Below are 23091 nucleotides of genomic sequence, written 5' to 3' on the forward strand. Positions count from 1 at the left end.
AAATTCTCACATTGTGTTACAAATCATTACTTGGGTGTAATTACATGTTTAAGGATAAGAAGTCTATTTTAAACAATAAAAGACAGATCTTTGGCGTCTTTTTTCTTTTCGTTGTTGTTGATAAAACTACTGTTAGACCATAGACTGTAAATAAATATGTGAGACATCCAGAAGATATCAATATTACAATGCATGCAGTTCATGGTTGTTAATGTTCTGACAAAAAGAGGATTGTCTGTGTCTTATATTTACTGATGTCAACAGCGATGTGGGTGAACATGAGAATTGATAAATAAATATTTTGTATTCATTATAAGATATTTGTTTTCTATAGAACCCCTCGAAGTCATGGAGTATGTGGACAGTGACGAATGCCAAGTGTCAGCTTCACACCAAAAACTATAAGTATTAGAAAATGTTTTATTTCAAGACTGGCATCTATTATTAAGAGTTGCAGCTACCTTGTTAAACATTATCCCTGCAGATGTGGTTAATAACAAAAAAACACCCTGAGCTGTCACACGTAGTTAACTGTACATTTTGCCTGATCTGAGGCATTAATTGAACATTTTTGTATTTCTCCCTTAGACACAGTGTGTGTCGTTCCCCCATTTCTGCTCATTATTCTGTTTATTAAATGGATTTTGTCTTTGCCTGTTCCACACTTTCATCAACGTCACCTGCTCTGTCTCTGAGGTCTGGAGTTGAGTCATCACACTTACTAGAAGCATCACAAGTACTATGTTTCTGGCGGACTTTTTCCACAATTTCTTTTGTCGTACTATGTTTAAAAAAGGACTAGAATGCATACACTGTTCATCTGTTATGAATTATAACTACCCTCAATATAGCTTCAGGGTGTCTGCGTGACAATCCCGCACACTTTCACATCTAGGGTGGGGAAGTTAATGCAGGAAATAACCCAATGGAATGGTTAGTGATACAGTAGTTGGAATCAATACAATAGAAAACAATGTAGTCCTTCATCACATTACACTGGTGAATTATTTGGTTATTTTGTTGGTTTCAGGACTGCAGTCACTTTCTACAGCACTAGCAGATTCTTTAGGAACAGGATATAGATTTTTCTTTGTAGAGTAATAACATCATCCCTCTGTTTTAGCTGTAGTTTGGTTGAATGATAGAGGAAAATCTATTGATGATCACAGACTGAATCAATTTTTATCCAGTGTTACTTCAAGCACCTTTTTATGGGGCTATGGTATCCTTGTTAATTCCTAAATGATTTACAGAGTAAATATTCTACCCGTAAGTATTTATATTAGTAGTATATATATTACTCAGTATTGTGTACTGGAGTTAACATGGTTTTCGATCAAGCTCTTGACTCAGCAGCTGAGTCAGAAACTTGTCCAACTTGTTGCCATTTTTAGCCCTCCCTCGAGCTCGATACTGGCAGGCTGCTAAAAACAAACTGGTGGGGGGGTAGTTGATGCTCTGACAAAGGGCCAGTTCTGCGGCTGGTGTGCTGAAAGCAGTGGCGTGGAAAAGACCCGGTCTGGATCAGCTTGGCTTCTCTGCTGATCTGAACTGAGGCAAGATGGTAGAAAAAAATGCCAACACCTGACACATCGGTTAACGTGGCTCACGGCCGGGCTCTGCTCCAAGAGCTGTCAAGGACAATTATGTCAGAGGGTGTCCCCCCCCCCCCCCCCCCCCACCCACAACTACACACTTACAAACACACAAACACATATTTTAACATCACAACATTTCACTGAACAAACCATGTACAAATAGCTGGAAATGTGAATGCACAAGTTGTCTGTGTAGGTTCTCAGTCATCCAGGTCATTGAAAATCTTGGCAAATGGACGTAGTTGAAGCTCTTGAGTACAATTAATAAAGAGAGAAATAGAAAATTACTAACATAGAGAGCTTTAACGTCAGTGTGGGTGGTAGAGGAGGGGGTTCAGTGCATGTGTAACATCACTTATGCCATACTGTATAAACTCTATTTATCTCTTTTGGCTTAACCCAAACAACAACTTTGTGTTATTGCCAAGAGATTACCAATCCTTCCGACGAAGCTAATGTTCATCACAATGAACGTGTTGATATGAGGACACGATTACTACCACTAATAAAGGTGCTTTTTTTTTTTTGCTTTTTTTCTTTTTTTTTGTAGAGAGGCTCCTATGGGTGTAAAAGAGGACATCTTCTATAACAGTTTAAAACATGTATACTTATTGTCTGTCGTATGGGAGCTGTTATCTTTACACTTTATGTTTACAATTAAAGCTTTTTATGACTTTTTCATTAGCACCATTTTCTGTCTAACTCCCTCACGGGTCGGATGAAAAACTGCTTAATAAATTAAGGAAATTATTTGGTTGTGTTCTATCTGGTTATGAGTAGTGGGCTTACCAGTTAATGGTGGGATCCATTTTAGATGTTCAGTACATGAGCTTCATTTATGACATCCTTCATGTTTATGTTTCCCTGTTTCTTGGGTGCTTTGATTTCTTAACATGTTTCTATCCAAGGCCCACATGCTGGGTGAACGACGCTATCATGAACACGCACACTTGAATGAACCTTGCTACACCAGGTGTTGAAAGTTTGGACTGTAGGATGTTTGACTTTTGACAGGCGGGGGAAATGAAATGATTATTTTGTTGTTGTTTGAGTTTAAAACCAGCCGTAAAAAAATAAACTCTAGGGTGACTCTATTGTAGAGTCATTGTTCTTTTAATCCCTAAATGGAAAGATTTATTTATACAGTATTTTATTAGCTATAATAGTCAGAACATTTTCCTTGCTAGCAGCAATGTGGTTAAAACGGAAGTACTTAAGGCTAAGTTTGAAATGCAAAGTCAAGCCAAATAAAAAAGGACGGGTGGAATCCAATGTGAAGAGCGTTTTGGAGTGAGGAGAATGTGAACAAGGGAGGATAGGAGAAGTTAAATATTTAACTATAACTGGACTTGACAAGCAGATTTGAGATGTTAACACGATGAGGAGAATGGATCCTGGAGGTGGCAGTAATACAACAATGTGGATGCAAGCTGCCGTAAAACACAGAAGAAGAAGTAAAACCTTGTTGTGGGTTGGCTTAGGATCCCTCTCTTTTACATGAGTTTTCTTTCATTTTTTGTTTATGTCATTTTTTACGTGTGTTGAAAACTTATATAAAAGGAGGTCTCTGAACCAAGTCCCTGCACTGTTGTGGTTCTTTTGGTTCTCCAACTCTCGAAGGACTGCTGATTAACTGGTGGGAAACTGTACCTTTAACAAAGAGCTGTGCACAGACAAAACTAATACACACACGTACACATACTGTACACGTTGAGAAGAAATGTCTCTACTTTTGTTTGCTTGTGAAACACGAGTGCTATAAGTGAAAAAATCATTCCGTGAACATGTTTCTGAGGTGTTTTGAGCTGTCAATTTGTCCTTGTACCATTTTTCAAGTGTGTTTATTTTCCCCTGAAACCCTCGAGTTGTCTGTATCAAATAAATAACACACTTGAAGGCCTCCTGTAACCAATAGATCAAGGTCATTTCTACAACAGACAGGTCCTTCAAGAGAATATATTTCTAATATTGATGTTTTTGATGATCTTAATGAGGTATTATGTGTATAGCAAAGTTTCTACGGGCCAGATGAAAGTAAATAAGAAATGTATGTGTATATAAAAGAGGTGGTTATAAAAAGAGGTCATCTTTCATGCTAACCCTTCTTTCAATTACCACCCCATCACCGCTGCTATTAGCGCATCATTCAATACAATATAGGCCTGAGTTTTTTTATGTTTAATCAGAGCTTTTCATTTTCAGTCATTTCATCAAGGCCACTGGATTGCTTTTGCAAAATGTATCATGCTGTTTTCTCTGTAAGATGAAGCCAGTAATTATTCAGTTAAATAAATAAAAAGGAAAATGTATCCATGAAAGAGCAGCAGATGTTCAGAGAGACAACAGCCCATCAACAGAGATATCACTAGTGTTGTGATCGAGACCACACTAACCAAGAGCAAACCCGAGACCAGAGTGCTCCAAGACAAGACCAAGACATTTAGGGATCGAGACCCAGTCAAGACTAAGACCAAGGCAGGATGAGACTGAGACAAGACCAAGACCATAAATATCACAGAAAAATCATCATCTTGTCTGTAGGGGGGCGTGACACTCACCGTAACACCGGAAAGTGCAATTTAATTATGAATGAATTAAAGTTATTTGTTCTTTTAAAAAGAGTCGTTTTCCCTCTAATCAAAGTCATGAGGTAGAAAATTGCCTGTCAATGGTGGTCTTGACTGGTCTTGATTTAAAATTCAGTATCCTTCCAGTCTGAGACCGAGACAAGGCCGAGTAAAAGTAAAAATAAAACATGAGAATGGGGGGTGCCAAGTGTCCATAAAGATTACTAAGGCATTACTAAGGGTCCCACAGTTATATGATCAATTCTTTTTTGCAATGAATGGCTGTGGGACACCAGAGCTCACTGTTTGCCCTTCCCAAGGTTTCATGGGATTAATCGGATGAAACACCGGTGAAGGGAGGTTCCTACTTGACAACCCTGGCGATGTCCATGGCAGCTGCATTGTTAGATTAAACTAAATCAAATCAGAGCCAATCTCTTCTATACACCACTTTTTCATGTACCCTTAACATATGGGTAAAAAAACTCATGTCACTGATGCAGATTTCACTGGGACCAAAAAAAAACAAACAGCTGTGGCCAGACGAGCCTGCAGTTACTACTATTTTTCTACACCTGCTCTTTTATTTATGAAAGTTTTGGCACAGTAGAAAATTATCTTGTTCTCCTTTTTGGATAGAGCAGCAGTGTCTCTAAAAAAACTTGAAAGCTAAATAAAAAGACAACTTAATGTAGCTCCTTAAGGTGAGAGAAAAGGGCACTGACCATGATACTCCCATTGTTTTAGCTCATGATACTAATATGTGTATACAGGTTTTCTTCCTGAAACAAAGCTCTTAGTGAAAGACATTTCTGAATAAGAACATGGCACATGTTCAAAGTGGAAGAACTGAGGGAATTCTGTCGAGCCTTGTTTTTTTCTGTGAGTTATAACATGGTTGCCATCAGTAATATATAATTTACTCTTTGTACAAAATTGCCATCGTTTATGAGCAGTGTTCTCAAGTGTTACTAAGCATTGCCCGTCTCTCCTTTGTAACCTTCAGTTGAGATTTTGAGTGACGAGACAGTGAAGCTCTGTTATTGGAAATGCTTCATTCTCCCCGGCTCCCTAAACTATCTTCAGCTGGGTTTTGTACTCGTTATTGTTCTACCACAGCCTAAATGAATGTATGGAAAACATATAAAACATTAAGGGACGATCAGACAAAGGCAAAAACTCGCTTTCATCAGCGGCGTGTGAATGTGTATAAATGGGACACTTTACATAAACCCTTTTCACACATCCGGAAATCTTCTGAAAAACTCTGAAGATTTGGCTACCCGGAGGTTCTTTAGGCTGTTTGTGTGAACGCAAACAGCCGCATTTTTCAAGCAGACTTTACCCGGAGTTTCTCCGGCCACTCCCCTAGTATTTTATCCGCAGAAAGTACGAGTGAGCTGATGTGGGAACGCCGCTGCATATACTCTGGAGATTTCAATTTGAGCTAATGGGACCCGAGTGACGTTTATACAGTTACTGCCTAAAGTGTCTACACCCTCTACGATCTCTGTGCACGTAATTAAACAGCTGCATTATGTTTTCTGTTCGTCAGTATGTTGTTCTCCACTCTTTTGTGGATGTTGTCATTCCATTGGATTACACATAGTATTGATATAAAGGCAAATATTCTCATTATAACGTTGTGTAGTGGACTCTGTTGCTTCGGCCGCTACTTCCGCGTTGTTTATTTACGTCACGTCTTACCTCAGGAAATCCCCCGAGCCCCCTCCCCTCTGACAGGGATAGTCCCCCCGCTGTTAGGAGCATATGTGAACGGCTAGGTCATGAGAATCTCCGGAACGGTCCTCCTGCAATTACGGTATCTAAATATTATCCGGAGTGTTTATGTGAAAACGGTTACAGCAACCTCTGCCATCAGTGTGTGAATGTGGAGGTGTGACCTGTGGTGTAAGAGCGCTTTGAGTAGTCAGAAGACTAGAAAAGTGCTCTACAAGATCAAGTCCATTTACCATTTATCATACTGAGCATTTCTACCCAAGATTTATTTTTCATCCATTTTGACACTTATTTTAGGTTCGTAAACACTGAGTCTGAGATACCTGACAATGGATTTATTTTGAATAACTCATGTCACTTTAATCCCTGATTATTCTTCATGTAAAACATGCTATTTTAAAAATAGTTTTTCTTAAATTAAGAAAAGCCTATATGTCATGGTGGCAGACGGCCTGATATTTTTACCTGCCACAGCCAGTGCTTACCCTGCAGGTGGCAGGTGTTAATATGATTCCATTACTTCTCCCTAAATCCACCTCAGCACTGTAAGATTTTCAAATTCTAACATTAGATTATAGTCATAGTAATACTTAAAGTGCAACAGTGGTGTTTATTATACAATGAAACCCAGCACAGGATTAGATTCTATTTTCCTCTATAGGTGGCAGATTGTAATTGTTGCTACACATTTTAAACTGTACACTCCCATGCTGTGCAGAGATTGGAGAGTGACAAGGTCAGATGCTGGGAGCCAAATAACAACTCTGTATATTCCACACTGAAACTACAATCTATCTCACATAAACCGGCAAACTGCAATATGTGCATTTTTGTAGAATAGTAACAAGTGTAGAATAAGAAAAAGTTAATTGTAAATATTTAAGCAACCCTAGACATATCTCAGTTCTTTTTAAGGAATTTATTTTTGGGCTTTTAGTCAGATAGGGCTGTGGATCAGAAACCAGGGAGAGAGAGAGTGGGGAACAACATGCGAGAAAAAAAATGGGACAGCAGCTTCGTATGGGAACGCAAACTAATCGCTAGTTCAACCAGTGCCCCACATCACAGTTCTTCTATTGGCTAGCTGATGGCTATGGCAGCACTCTTATCTTGAACCTGTCAAGGCTAGAGTGTGACAGGAAGTTGATAGCTGTTCATTATTGAGGGCTTTGACATTGACTTGAGTATCCTGGTTATGAGCCCCATGTACAGAAGTTGTAGTCCTCAAAGCGGATGGTCTGGGTTTGAATCAAACCTGTGGCTACTTCACGGCATGTCCTTCCCCACTCTCTCTTCCCCATCTATCCACTGTCCTATCTCTACAATAAAAAAGGCCCACAAATAGATATTAAATTCCAATTATACTTAATACTTTCATTACTGAAAGATAAAGCTCAGTTTCTTTGTCCCTCCAGAAGTAAGACGCAGTTGTTGCTGCTGCCGCCATGTTTGTTTTGGTGATACGAGTTGAGGCCGCGACTACCTGAGTTCTGCACAGAACATAAAAATGGGATACTTCCAAAAATCCAGATCCAAAACTGAGACCATATTAACAGTTTTCTGCCTGGTGAAGAGGCGCTTTCTCTTGCCCCTATTTCTAAGTGCTTGCCCAACACTAAATTAATATTGTCTCTTTGTGAACAACATTACAAAGAGTGCTGTAGAATCGCTCTATATGGAGAGTGTCATGAGACTATCTGTTTGATTCTTGGCCTTCTAAATTATCCATTAACTTGATTACATACCTGTATAAATAAAGGAGTAGATTAACATGTGAATTAGGTTAGAAATAAATCTATTTTTGTGTACAACATTGTACAGGTGTTTTCGTTTTCTCTGATACCACAGTGTATATCCACCCTTTTCTTTGGGCAGGAAGTAGCTCTTTTCCTAATCCATCCCTGGCCTTTTGTGATGTAAAAATCCTCACCTCTGGACCCAAATGTTGGCTTGAAATCCACTTCTGCCCAGCGAAAAAAATTATTTACATTCCACTCCATGCTCTGTGTTCCCCCTCAGCTTAATCTCCAAAAGAGATTAAGAAGAAAAAGTCACAAACAAAAGGACTCAAAGCTTCAAATACAACCTTTGGTAACACAACATCCCAGGGTCCTTGTTGGGTAAGATGCTGCAGGGCAGGCCGACAAATCAGGTCTTCAAACCAGAAAGTGTTGAGACACAGCAGAAAGCATTCCCTTCTTTTCAATCGGCTCTGTAGCGAGTAAATGCTGAAGCGATGCAGATGGGCAGCTGTAACCCAGAGCAGAAATTGTTTCAAGCTCAGTTAGCAGTTGGCCATATGTAACAGGTTCAAATTGGAGGTGCAGAAGGAAGGAAGAGGGATATTTGGAGTTGGCAGTTGGGATGGTGAAGCTTGGGGTTTGTGGTTTGCTGGTGTTGGACGCTGAGACATACGCAGACATGACGGGTGATGAAAGCAGGGCAGCTTGTAACCACATTTGATCCTTGGCCAGGCAGCGTCACATCACAGAGTGGGGTTACACTCTTGATGAGCAGCTGATAAAAAGGAAGTGTGAATGTGTGAATGACGTGTTTTTTTTTTCAAATCTCTGTTGATTTACCATCTCATCTGTCTTACTATTAAGCTTTATTTTATCCTATTAATTAGACTCCTGAGCAGGCACTTGCTTTCTGCCTGATGCCCTGCTTTGTATTCATACTGTTCCACACAGCTACACTTGGGAGTCACAGATTTAACTCGACTGGACAGTTTACATGATCATCTACAGGCAGAGCAAGTTTCATGCTTCTAGATTCAATGAAACCATTTTAAATCAAGCCTGTGCTGATGCTGCAAAGCTAGGTTTAAATAAGTTAAGTTTTTCTGTCTTGTTCTTGTGAAGGCAAAGACAATTTTCCACTTAGTGGACAAATAACGTTATATTCTTCTTCTATTCTTCTTCTAAATAACAATAAAAAAAAAAAAACCTGGAGGATTTTCTCCTTTGAAAGAGAATGTAAATTTAAACACACAGTATGTAAAATCCGCCGCAAGGGGGCTCTCAATCAAAACAATGACAAAAGATGATGTCGAGGCTGGGAATCATGGGAGTGATTCTGTCTTTGACGCAACATCCGGTGTTTCCTTGGCAATGATAAAAAATTTGTGTCTGTAATGGCGGCTCAAAAGATATATGACATAGGTTTAGTCCATTTTAATTATTTAGATATTTGAATGTAAACATTGTCATAAAATTCTACATATTATACCTTTCAGCTTACCTATGAACGTTCTCTAGGAGAGGGGAGCTGAAATTTCTCTAGTGTAAGGTAAAGACAGAGAGACGCCAGCGTAAATGTCATGGGACCATCACCAAATTGGGGTTTGAGCACAAAACTCGCAAACAGCACTTTGACTGGGCCTTGGATTGGAGAGAATGGGCTTTTTTTTCTTAGCTGTATACTTAAGTCAAGGTAAAGCAATAAGCATGATGTATTTCTGTAAGCCATGTGAGGACCCTGTTGGAGTGCAAGAAATTCTGGCTTTAACCTGCCACAAACTCACCAAACTTCACACATACAGTATAGAAGTATGTGACATTTACGTGTTGTTACGCTCTCTTGAATGGGTTTGACAAAAAGGCTTTCATAGCGCCCCATTGAAATGTTCAGCCCCTTGGCTTAACCAATAAATATGACAACACATTCATATCTTCCATTTTTTAAATAGCCATAGCCCCACCTATTGACTACAGGAAGTCACTGCAACAGAATTACAACTTACCATTCCTACAAGATTGACCGTATTCCCTGACAAATTGGTTTAGAACATTCTAAAAACCTCTCCTTAAAAGGCTTAAAGGTCTGCTTGAAATCCTGTATCCATGGCAACCACCAAATTATTTTTAGAGGGGCTTAACATACAGGTACACTAACACAATTGTATAGACATGAGCCCAGAGGGAAGGTCAGATATTTGCTACAAGTCTGATGAGGGGGCGTGGCTAAATGACTCTGTGGCGCCACCTACAATATGTCAAGCATTCAGCCCCTGCAGCATTTTAATTTAGGTAAGCCTAATCATTTTGACTGGACCTACAAAAGAGTCACACAACAGGAGGTGAGTCACTATTTGATTTTTGATTTAATTTTAAAGGCCCCTTTTTTTTGCAATTGAAATGGTCCATATTTGGACAAACTCCTGCTTGGGGCTTCATCTGATCCCACCCATTATAGCCATCTTGTTGAAGACACCTTGAAGATTCAAATGTATTAAAAGTTCAAGTCTTCAAAGGGAGTAGGCATCGCTGGGGCTCAGATATTAATGTTTCTTCCATTTTACTTGTATGATAAAAGACCTCATCTTTCCTATTGTCATAGCCCATAGTTTGACTCCATACCGGTTTCATCAACGAGACATTTCCTTTAGAGAAAAAAAAGTGGATATGTTCAAGGCAGTAAACATGTTTATTTGCGCAGTTCATTTGGGTATATTAATATGGGGATTGCAATTGGGATTGACTCATCTTGGAGCCAGCTTTAAGTGGCCACTTGAAAAACTGCAGTTTTTGACACCCTTACAAATGATATCCTACTTTTCTATTCAAATCATCAAATCTCCGTATTTCTGTTGATTTTGTGGAAGCAGCATGAGATAACATACTTTAGCTGAAAATATTTCAGTTTCAGAGTTGTTCTAGTATCCGGTTGAGAGCCCTAGCTATTTATTCATTGTGTTTACTGTGAGTTTGTCTTTGCCACTTTTTGTACCGCTGATTATAGCTGCTTGGAGATGACAGTCGGCCTGTGTAGTTCAGTGTGTAAGGAAAGACACAAACAGCAGCAGGGTTACTGGTTTGATCTCAGTCGGAGGCCTCTCCATATTTAAAGTGTTTATACTGAGAAGGACTGGAAAGTGCTTCGGATGAACTCGTCTGCTGAACAACACAGGTCAAGAGTGTGTGCGTACACTGCGACTTTAGTGTGTCTTTGTGCACATTGGGAGCGTATCACTGAGTTAGTTTATCTGTATGAGCAAGCACCTGTCCCTGTAATGCCCCAGCCCTTCACAGTTCACTGCCTCCTTCCTGCTAATTTCCATTTAGAGGCATCAGAGCAGAGTCTTGATTATGCTTCATAACAAAGTGAAGAGCAGCCCTAATTTACACTTGAGACTCCCCGCTGAGAATCATTATCAGCATTCTTAGAGTTACACCAAAGGTCACACTGATTTTTTTTTTCAGTCACGCATAGACAGACACACTTCTCAAAATGGGTTACAGAGATTAATCCCCCCCCCCCCCCACCCCATCCATGTTGGCTTCTTCCTTTCTGTTGAGCAGAAGTGAAGAGCTGAAATTAAAGGCTGCTATATCCTGCTCTGCAATATCACTAGAAGGTGGTTAGTGTTTTTTTCTGTCTAATTGAATTTCCCCTGGGCAGCGCAAGTCCTTTAAATCAGGGCTTTGATTCTTCTGTCAACATTGGTGGCAGTGTCGAAAGGAAAATGGGTATAAAAGAGAGGCTGCCATGTCGGGATCAGAGCCCACCTTTCTGAGAAATTAAGGTGTGCAAAGGTACTTCATAGGTGTGTAAAAGTCACATCAAAGTAGCAATTAACTTAAAGCAAACACACAGTCTTGATTTAGTTCAGTCATTTTTATTTAGTTTCCAGAATTGTAAAATATCATTGTTTGTCTCTCATCCATACTTACCTCTGTTTGTTCAGTTTCCCATGTGGTCCCATGCAGCTAAAAGGGTTGGCCCAGCACTTCCTGGGTATTCATCAGATTGATGATGTCATCGCTTACATCACTGGGGCAGACCATCTGAAAGGGTTTTATTTTTGAGAAATGTTTTCTTTCTAATCATTTCTTTCATGTTTAAGTTACTGGTATGAGGTAATTTAATTAATGAAAGTTTAGTTGAGTAAATGATCTGAGGTCAGTTTGAGGGTTTATTTAGATTTATTTGCTTTAAGAGAAAAGTGTAAAACCACTATTAGAGTTGTGCTGCACCAAGCGGTGGCCATTTTGTAAATAGGGCCCTCTATAAAGCCAGGAGACATTTGTTCTCGTGAAATGGCGATGTGGAGCGACATCGAACTTCTCATGAACGAGTATACCAACACTGTCTGTCTTGCCGTTGTGTCAGGGGAGGAAAATGGGAGCGGCTTGTACTAGGTGGACTCACTGGTCAAAATCTCTACTGCCACTGAGGTAATGCATGTCAATATTAACATGAATTATATTGAGACTTTATGGGGCATCTTTTCCCTGAGTTTAAAAAAATACTACTGTAGTACAATACAATGTTACACCCAAATGTTTTATTTACTTTTCTTTTACTTTTACATACTCTATTAATCCCCCTGTGTAATTGAGAGACATGCTTCTCACACAGATAGGACCGAATAACTCACATGATCTATGGACATGCATTAATGGAGAGATGTCAGAGCTGAGGATGCCTTGCTCAGAGGCACCTTGGCAGTACTCAGGAAGTGACATGGCACCTCTCCAAATTCCAAGCTTTGGTCTGCAGAGACTTAGTCTGACAATAAAGTCCAATCAATCAATGTGAACACTAGTGTGTCGATTTGTAATTGTGAAATGCTGTTTTTTTTCAGGTACAGGCAGATCCCAGTCTCCCCTCCTCCAGTGGTTCAAACTGGAGTAGTGTTGTTGCTGATAAGATGATTATCCTGTTTTGATCAGAGTTATCAAATCATCCTGCTGCTTCTTCACTTTGGTCATCTCAGTAAGTTCCTCTCGTCTCTGACTCACTGTTTGCTATCTGTCAGGGGCCCGTATCGGAAAGAAGGTTCAACAAATTATCAGGCTCTTTGTGAAGCATCTATACTTGAGTACGTACTGATTTCTCTAGAGAAGATCATAGGACCAGTCTTCTCGCTGACTCTTTCCCACAATGCAAAGCGCCAGGTCAAAGATTGAAAAGACGGACAGCAACAACTATCGTACCAGAGAAAATAAACACACAAATAAGACAATTTAACCAGATATCTCAGTTTCTCCTCCTCTGTATACCTGTAACCCAGTGTTAAAATGAAGTAAACTAAAGTTAAAATATACATTTTTTACACATATTTCTCTAATGGGTAAATTTAGAGCGACATCACGTTTTATGATTGGTCGAGGGGCGGGACAGAAGACGAAAGCAGGAGAGAGTTGCGAGAAGCGGAGGGAACGTGAGCTCTCTTTTCACCGCTGCGTGTGTGTTTTCTATCTGACTAGCCATGAGCTAAATAACTGAGTTAAGTGTTGGATAAAGTGAATGTAGTAAGGTGCTAAACAGCTACCAGCTTTATTTATATGTTTGTGTGAAAGCTAACTGTAACCTCCTCGGCTAATGCTTGTTAGCCCGAGTGCTAATTTTGTGCTAGCGCATGTACGGACAATGGACAATTAACGTTTGAACTGACTGTTCGACGTGGGTGAGTGATTACGGTGTGCTGTCAATGTTCATATATTGCATTGAACTCAATTTAGGCCTGTAATGGGGGTTTTGTTTATTTTAATGCCTTTTGTTATTTGTGTGTGGGCCCACATTAAAGTGTTAAGTGTGTATTAATGTGTTCTAATGGATTTAAGGACTTAAAGTGAACTAGTAATAGCTGGTTATTTCTTCTGGTCAGTTTAAATAGTCTCAAGGTATTTTGATGACCAAGTAGTTAAAGGGATACTTCACCCATTTGCATTAAGCTTTGTATCATTAGAAACCTGGTAGTAGTTTTGAATGGTTGTGCATCCCGCCCTCATTTTCTCCTGAGATGGGAACTCTTTGTATTTCTAAGTCTGAAAAGGAGCTTCCAGTGATGCAAGCTGTTGCGGTTAGCAGGGTGAAACTACAACACTAGTTCCTCATATTTTCGACCACTGAAGCTACAGACCAACCACAGATCAGTGGGTGGGAACTCACTCCCAGAATCAAACCTTAACGTCCACCATATTGCTTGGAAGCTGTGCTAACAGGCTCTATGGAGAAAGCTGATAATGGCGAAAAAATATAAATATAGCGGCGAGACGGCTGCTGCCGACGGGCTGGTCTTGTGTTTTGGCTGCTGCAAGCCCGGCCACTGCGACACAAGACCGGCCTGTCGGCAGCAACTGAGACATAATGCCTGCCTGTCGGCGGCGGTGAGGACGAGGGCCCGGGGCCGGCTCGAGCTGGGGTGGACTGGTAGTGTTGGTGCTCTCACTGTTTGCCTATGGACACAGACACAGTCTATTTTCTGCCAGGAATTACCAAGATCAATTTTGGAAGAAATTTCAAAATCAGTTGAGGAAATGGCCTCGTGTTGAAGTAAATATGTCTGTAAATGTTTTTATTACTATATTTCTACTGCTATACTGTAAATTTTGGAGAAACTGTATCGATCGAATTTTATTCATCAACATGAGCCAAAAAGACACTTTCTGCCTTTTCACAGCCAAGAAGGCACCAACTTCAAAATGTATTTCACATTTCTACTACATATATGACCCAATGGCAATACAGATTCATGTTTCAACAGGTGAAGTTTCCCTATAAGTATAAGAAGAGTTTTTTGTATGGTGGCTCAAAAGTGCCATTAGTCAGGTTTAAAGGGTACTAAATGAGTGCTGAGAGTGTGTTTTGTTTGATTTCCATGCACGATCATTCTGCCCCAGCTGAGGCCTCTGCAGGTCCTTGTGTTTCAACTAAATACCACTCCTTACTGGCAAGGCTAGAGGTGCTTATGTGAATATGGACATTAATGACTCTCTTAATTCTGAAAGGGTAAAGTCTGCCATTCTTGCTAAAAATGACATTAACCCTGAGACTTGCAGGCAAAGATTCCGCTCCCTGGACATCGACCCTGATGAGAGCCCTAAAGAGTTGCGAGAGGCTCAAGGAGCTCTTTGGGAAATGGAGCCAGCCAAAAGGTAAAAGCATCCAAAAAAAAGTGATATGATCATCCCAGAACAATACTTGAGAATGTTGTCCCTTGAGCTTCAGGTATGGATCAAAGTGCAGGATCTGATTCAGCAACTGAGGCTGCCATGTTGGCCGATGTCTTTGTGGCTGCACGGAAAAAAGGCCAACCATTGCGTTACAATGCATGGAGGACAACAAAGGACAGCCAAAAACCAGCCCAACAGTTCCAACAGGGGGAAGCAACCAGTACGGGTAAGCCTCCCATGTGGGAGGTCCAGCCAGCTAGCAGGCCAACAAAACCCTCTAGCAAACAGCTAACTTGTTATCTATGTGGACTTGAAGGCCATACTAAATCCATCTCAGCTAAGATGACAGATATGTGCTTAAAAATTATTTTTCTATTAAAATGCAAAACATGACGTAAATGAAACCACTCTTACAGCCTTGCTCATCTCTGGGAGTGATTAAACACTGGTACAAAGGAAGTTTGTACCGCCAAATATTGTCAGCAACAGTGACACCATCCCTATCTCTTGTGTTCATGGAGATGAGAAGCCTTATCCAACAGCTGACATGTACATTAAGGTAGAAGGTCAAACTTAACTTTTGAACATTGGAGTTGCTGATAATCTGCCTTTTGATGCTGTTCTACAAAGCGTCCAACCAGTTATTTTTGATTTGTTGGAGCCAGAACAAAGCAGAAAGTGTAACGCTGTGGTAAACTGAATGCAGGCCAAGCAATCCAAAGAAAATTCAAGAGTTGCAGACCACACCTGGGAAGTCTCGGAAAACCCGCAGAGAGAGAAGGCAGGAGAAATTCCAAAAGACAGCAGTGACACCATCAACCAGCAATGAGCCAGAGTTACCACTAGGGTTTAAAGTTCCAGGTAATATAAGTGATCTGCAGAAAACTGATCCATCTTTAGTCTCTCTTTTTCAAAAAGCAAAGGAGAAGGAGCCGGAAACTGAGTTGGACATCATACACATCAGTGTTTCCCCTAGGTTTACAGCGTTGGGGGGGTGGGGACAAGCCGACATGCCGACACGATGACATAATGGGCCGCCACCCCAATATAATGGTAGGGGAAACACTGCACATCAAGTGATGAGTATATCCTGCAAAATGGCATCCTCTATTGTCAACAAGAGTCAGTGGTGCACCTAGTGGTTCCCCAAGCAGCTAGAAACACCATACTTGCCTTGGGGCACTCAGTAACCTAGGCTGGGCACCTGGGCGAACACAAAAACACAGCTCGCATTAAAAACCATTTCCACTGGCCTGGCCTGCGCAGAGATGTTGCTCAGTTTTGTGAAAGTTGCCCTCAGTGCCAAATAACATCTGCTAAAACACCCCCAGACCTCCACTTAAACCACTACCCATTATTGGCACCCCATTTGAGCGCCTTGGGCTTGACATTGTTGGTCCTGTAGAGAGACGCAAAGCACAAAACCGCTATATGCTGGTTATAACAGACTATGTTACCAAGTATCCAGAAGTCTTTCCACTAAAAGCCATACAAGACAAAAGCAGTTGCTTTCTGTTTGGTACAGTTATTTTCAAGGGTTGGCTTCCCTTGTGAAATATTAACTGATCAGGGAACTAACTTGATGTAACTAACATAATGTCTACTCTGCTGAAACAGGTGTACCAGTTACTGGGTATCAGGAGCCTCAGGACCACACCATATTATCCTCAAACGGATGGGCTAACAGAGCGCTTTAACTAGACCCTGAAACAGATTATCTGGAAGTTTGTAAACAACACTGGTACAGACTGGGATCAATGGCTGACCTACCTCCTTTTTTTGCATACAGAGAAGTATCCCAATCCTCCACTGGTATCTTTCCATTTGAACTTTCGTATAGACATGATGTTCGGTGGCTGTTGGCACTGTTGAGAGGATACAACGTTAGCAGATCCCACCCTCCCCTTGCCCCCCACCTAGATCTATGTCATCCAGATGAGAAAGCCGCTGGAGAAAATGGGTGAGCTGGCCCAATCGCACATGGCTGACGCCCAGCAGCAACAGAAGTCCTGGCAGTGGCAGCTTTCAGTGATATACAGCAAGTAAGCAACCTGTTCTGTACTGCCCAAACTTTGATGAACATTTTCATCTGCAAACTGATGCTTGCAAGGGTTTGGGAGCTATGTTACTCCAGGGACATCAGGATCATCGGCATCCAGTCGCCTACATCAGCCAGAAACTGTTCCCCAGAGAGGTTCGGTATCAAATTGGCCCTTGATTCCTTGATGCCTTTGGTTCACCTTGGAGACGGCTCACAAGGCCCGTGTGGTTTGTCGACTCGTTTGTTTTCTGTTTTTGGGTAAAATAAAAACCCACCTTTTCTTTAAACTTACTCCTGTGTCCTTATTGCTTGGTCCCCCACAAGGGAATCCTTCTCCCAGGGTAAGAGTGTTTATAAAGCACACTACAAGTGAAGGCCTGTGTCTGGCCATGAAATGTTTGTCTGATTTCACCTATGGCTTTGATGATGTCACCAGTTGTAATAATCCAAATGGATTGGATTACCTACATTAAGATGTGGGTTCCTCTTTTTTAGGCTCTGGTAGAGAAACCATCCAGTGGTGTCAAGAAAAAGTACTGCTATCTCCTCACACAGAAATATGAGGGTTCTGAAGGTAAACTTTTATATGAGAAACTCTGTATGAATTTAAAAAAAGAGCCATGCAATGTAACACGGGGGAAATAACAATCTGATCCGTCTGTGTTTCAGGTTTATTCTCTGAATCGTTGCTGTGCATGGTTTTGTCGGCGTGACGTAATGGTAATGTGTTCTGTTTTTGTCAACAGTGATATACAATGTGTTCCTAGGTTCCCAGGTTTTTCCACATTTCAAACCTTGCATTGGCAAAGGTCGAGACCGTTATTAAAGAGATTTTAGATTTTTATTGCAGCCTCATTGTTGACCAAATTAAATATGAATTCCTCTTTTTGTCTTTGCAGCTGTAGAAAATATAGATGTAGGATCTTTGAAAGAGGATAGTTGAGACCCTCTTCTGTAAGTGCTCATTTTTATTTTCTGATAAGCAGAATTTTAATCCCACCGCTCCACACACTCAGCTCCAGTCTCAAAGATAGACTTTGGTTCGTCCACTCACTTTATCCTGCTTTATGGAACAACCAAAAGACAGGAACTGGAGGATCTGAGTAGCTGTCCTGGTTCATAAACTAAAAGCATCTCTGAGCAGTAGTCTGGTGCAAGGCCATGTAGTGCTTTATAAAATAATTTTAAAGTCAACATGAAAACTAACAGGCAGCCAGTGTAAAGATTGTGTGAAGTGTGGTCTCCTTCGAGTCTGTCAGTACTTATGCGGCAGAGTTTTGTAGTAGCTGTAGCCGATTAGCCGTGTTTTTATGTAGACCAGAAAGGAGAGCGTTAGTCCAGCTTGCTAGTGATGAAAGTGTGCATTAGAGAGCGAAATGGCCTCACTTTGATGTTTTTCAGGTGGTAAAATGCTGTTTTTGTAACACCCTTCACATGAGTCTTAAAATTAATGAGCCAAAGATCACCCCAAAATTCCGTACTTCTTGACTTTGGGTGTCAGTTTCTCTCTCTGGGCCTTTGAACCGATGATTGAAACCTCTGTTTTGTCTGATGCCACCACCCAGGGGTAACATGTACAAATTAAAAAGTAACGGTCCTAAGATTGATCCTTGTGGTACCCCACTGGTGACCTCATATTGTTTAGAGGTGCAGTCTTCTATAGATACAAAACATTTTCTGTCACACAAATAAGAGGTGAACCAGTTAAAAACATTTCCAGAAAGGCCTACATGCTCACTTAGTCTGTCTTAAAGAATATGGTGGTCAACTGTATCGAAAGCAGCACGGAGGTCAAGTAGTACCAGAACGGAGGGCTTGTTATTGTCTAGGTTTTGTCTGATATTATTAACTCCTTTTAGCAGGGCTGTCTCAGTGCTGTAGCGTGCCCTAAAGCCAGATTGAAACATTTCTAATGTAGTGTTTGAGTTTAAAAAGGCACTCAACTGATTTAAAAACTGGCTTCTCGAAATCGGTCTGAAATTACTAAGGGTTAAAATATTCAGGTTCCCTTTTTTAAAAAGAGGTTTAACTAAGACAGTCAAAATCAGTAGGGACGACACCTAGCTGTAAGGAGTGATTTACTATGTCGAGGACATCTTCTGATACTGAATTAAAAATGGTTTTTAAAAGGGATGTTGGAATTGGGTCAAGGGAACATGTGGATGACTTTAGTTCTGTTATCACTGTCCTGAGTGTTGCAGCATCATTCAGGGCAAAATGTTCCAACTTGACATTACTGTTTGTAGATGATACTACAGCGGTGATGTTCAGTCTGGGCCATGAAATCCACTTGGTGATCGGGGCCAGTGTCTTTTACCGCCTGTAATTATGATACATTGGGTAAAAGTGAGTTACTGTGTTATTACAGTGCTTGAAAAAAAATTACACATTTTTATATTGCTTCTTCATTCACTAGTCATGTTTAGAAAGTTAAATATGCTAATGTTTGGGTGACAGTAGCTCAGTCTGTAGGGACTTCGGTTGGGAACCGGAGTTTTGATAAAGGAAGGATGTGCAATATTTTACACAAACTGTAATACAGCAGAAATGAAGTATATCCTCTGTAAATGTCTCTCTGAGTCATGACTGTCTACAATTAGTAAGAAGCCCTAGCTGTACTGTTGTCGGAGCTGTGTTTACATGGATGGGAAGGCATTGCGTATAAAGATGTTTTAGTCAAGGACTAGAGAAAAGAAGAATAACATACTCACTGCTTATTTGGATGTCACGTAAATGTGCTGCTAACAATAATGCATGCCACAGGTTATTCCAGCCTCCAGCAAAGGACAATTTTGTCCGCCACTTGCTCTAAATGGTGCTTAATAATGGTGTGTTCTAATTGATACCTCCTTCGTGTGAATGCAGGGGTTGGAGGTGTGCCGATGGAGGAGAGCGGAGGGTTCAGAATAGTGGAGGTGAGGTCAAACAGCAGTTTGTTTTGCTTTAATGCCGGTGCTCAAGGGGGTGACATCTACTGGTTCAAAGGTCACACATTCTTTCTTAAATTATGATGAATTAATTTAAATGTATGCTTTTAAATAAAGTCTTTCTTTGAAATTTTGGATAAATTGAAAACCATCCTGTATGTCTTGGTGTAGATTTTTATAACACTAATCTCTTCACAGGGTGATAAAGAAATTGTTCTGACTCATTGGATGATGGACCCTTATCAGGCCAAGATCTGCTTAAAAGCAAAGGATGTCAAGCATTTGCTGTTAGGCTCCACGGCTATGGAACGACTTTCCTGAGGATCTCAGACTTGCAACATGAGTATCTTCTTTGAATTCCACTTGAAAGACTTATCAAAAGGCCTTCTTACTTTTAATGGTGATGTTTTATTTTATTTGTTTATTGGCTCCGTTCGTCAGCACTTGCTTTAGTTTATATTTTATTCTCTATAGCCATTTGCACACATGCACTCCTGAAAATATCTCGATAACTTCAGGAAGACTGCTTCAGAGATTCTCCTGACCTGGCTGTTCACATATGCTCCTCACAGTGGGAGACTATCCCTGTCAGAAGGAAGGGGGAGCTGGGGACTCCTGAGGTAAGATATGATGCGGAAGTAGCGGACGGAGCATGTCCTGTGTGGTTCTTGACAGTGAGGTGAGTTCTGTGCTCTCACTTCAAGCTGTGATACACATCTGGACAAGTATTTGAGCCTTTTTTGTTGTCTTTTCTTCTGCGTAAGGATACCCTGAGTCTTTGGGAACTTCACTTCCTGGTCATGATTCACTGTTGGCCCGATCTGGCTGTTCATGACTTTGAACTCACCACATAGTGCGACTCTGCCTCCATGGTGGCGTATGTATCAGTGTTTTAAAACATACTACAGCTGTGATTTATACAGAGAAATGGGACTCAAATAATGATGAAATATCTGTTTCACAACCAAGACAAAAGCCACATGAAGATGATTAGACTGACTAAACAAGACGACTTTCAGGTATTTGTACAAACACTTTTAAAGAACTGTGATATAGGATTTTCACGAGGATATTTTGAACTCAACATAAAGCTTTATGATTTTTCAGATCAACTCACTGCAAATACGATTTCTGCCCTCGATGACTGTTTGTTACTCTCTGGATGTGTCTTCAGTCTCCTGTCTCGTCCAGACAAAAATAAACATGTTAAACAATTAACACTTATTACAGTGGTGAAGGGATCTTGCGTGCATTAAATGTAAAGATTTCTGCACATTTAAGTAACATATTTTACTCCTTCTGATTTCGCACACCAAGACGCCATAGTGCCAACATGCTCTTCCTCAGTTGGCTCGAAACGTCACTTAATAAATCCTTCAAACAGGGGCTTCTTGTTGTGCAGATCTTGTTTTTACTTTCCTTGTCTGCACAATGACTACTCAAGAATGTGACAAAAGTTTTAACATACTAAGCCGTCTTTGTTTTTTTTTTGTTTTTTTGTTTCTCAACAATAATTGAAGAGAGCCGATTTTTTTTTTTTTTTCTGTTGTTGTCAGATGCTTCACAGAGGCTTTGTCCGAGAACAGGTACTTAACTTTATTTGGATGCATTTCTATGTTTCTTCCATTTTGTAAAATATTTTTATATTATTTTGACTTGGTTGAATTCTCTTTGATTCCCAGACTTCTTCACAAACACATGTTTGAAGAGGCTGAAAAGTTTTCCATCACATTTGAGCTTGATTTAGAGGTAAGTGTCTGACTGTCTGTCTGTCTATCTCGGCCTTATTATACACTGTAATGAAAAATGTATTAATGTGTTACTCTGGGAAGAAGGATATTTTCTGAGTCACATTTATTTCAACTTTATTTTACATCGCACTGTATTAAAAATGGTTTTACATTCATCATTAGTGAGACATGTTCCAGAGTTATTTTTTTTTTAGTTTTTTTGTAGGATTCTATTAAATTGAACAATACTTTTGGATTAAAAAAAGAACGCAATAAAAATTTTCTTGCGATAAATTCTGACTATAGCAATATGATTGTTGCAAATCCTTTCATTGGGATAATGATGTAACTGCACTGACTTGCACAGCCCTATAGCCTACCCTGACCTATGTTTTAATTTTTTAATTTTGTTCTTTTTAAGGAGGATAATTATGATTCCAAAGGGGTGGAGAATCTCAAGTCCCTGGTGTCCCACCTCCATCAGCTCCTGGACCTGCACAAGAAATACAACTGCAGACTTTCAGTCTTTGAGAAGGTGTGTCTTTTGTGAAAACCCATTTTACAATATAGTATAATAAGTGTATAAGATATGTTACAGGTGAACTCATGATGAGATACTAGATATTCATATCTACTTCTGACAGTTAAGTACTCATAATGTAACATTTAACTGTATAAAGCTGATGGACTGTTACAATCAAACAGAACTGTTCTCAAGAAACTGTAAAAAGCAGAGGTTTGGACTCGAGTCGGACTCGAGTCACAGATTTGATGACTTTGGACTCGACGTGACAAAATCATGAAAGACTTGCAACTCGACTTGGACTTCAATACCAATGACTCGTGACTTCACTTGGACTTGAGCCTAATGACTCTAAAATACTTGAGGTTTTAATGTTATTTTAGGTCCCATATATAATTTCCGCGATGCGCAAAACACGGACGGAATCACAGAGTTTTACAATAAAAATATATTCAACTGAGTACAGGATAGCGTGGGATTTGCCTCATGTGGGTGTGATTTATTTAAAAACCCTATGTTTTTGTACCAAGTGTTTTTATAAAATATGAGGAGTTTTACACGCGTATACCTGCAGCTTCTCGCTGCTGCTCCTCTTCTGTTTGCATGTTGCATGCGCGGGCTGACACATATTTTAAATAAAATCAAATAAGCAATCATGATTTGTGTAACTGCAACAAATTATTAATCTGTTAAAATGGCATTTCATATGGTGAAGAGTGCTAATGACTTGTTTAGGACTCAATTCAAAGGTTAGGACTTTTGACTCGACTTGGGACTTGCCTGTCTTTACTTAAGACTTGACTCGGGACTTGAGACCAAAGACTTGAGACTTACTTATGACTTGCAAAGCAATGACTTTGTCCCACCTCTGGTAAAAAGTGAAGGTTCAGGTGACAAAGTGACATTTTGTCCTCAATTAACTCTGTTAACGTTACTTTCACTAATGTCATAAGCGCCACTGGGGATGCGATAAGTTATAATTAGTTTACAAGTTTTATTTAAGACAGACATAATGCTTTGTGGTGGTGTATCTATGAATTAAACTGTATTGGAATATATCTT

General features: G+C 40.2%; 1 protein-coding gene across 1 annotated transcript in view; it reads left to right on the plus strand.

Annotated features, from left to right (window-relative positions):
* The first annotated feature begins 14962 nt into the window (after positions 1-14962).
* The window catches only part of eif4g2b (eukaryotic translation initiation factor 4, gamma 2b), an 88807-nt gene continuing 80678 nt past the window's right edge, over positions 14963-23091 (plus strand). The window contains exons 1-8 of the mRNA XM_065956632.1: positions 14963-15034; positions 16729-16850; positions 16943-17076; positions 17174-17190; positions 17345-17423; positions 19715-19764; positions 20295-20396; positions 21928-22041. Coding sequence (XP_065812704.1) covers positions 14963-15034; positions 16729-16850; positions 16943-17076; positions 17174-17190; positions 17345-17423; positions 19715-19764; positions 20295-20396; positions 21928-22041 — 690 coding nt within the window. The remainder of the gene's footprint in view (positions 15035-16728; positions 16851-16942; positions 17077-17173; positions 17191-17344; positions 17424-19714; positions 19765-20294; positions 20397-21927; positions 22042-23091) is intronic.

Source organism: Labrus bergylta, chromosome 7 (assembly GCF_963930695.1).
Source record: "Labrus bergylta chromosome 7, fLabBer1.1, whole genome shotgun sequence".
NCBI classification, from domain to species: Eukaryota; Metazoa; Chordata; class Actinopteri; order Labriformes; family Labridae; genus Labrus; species Labrus bergylta.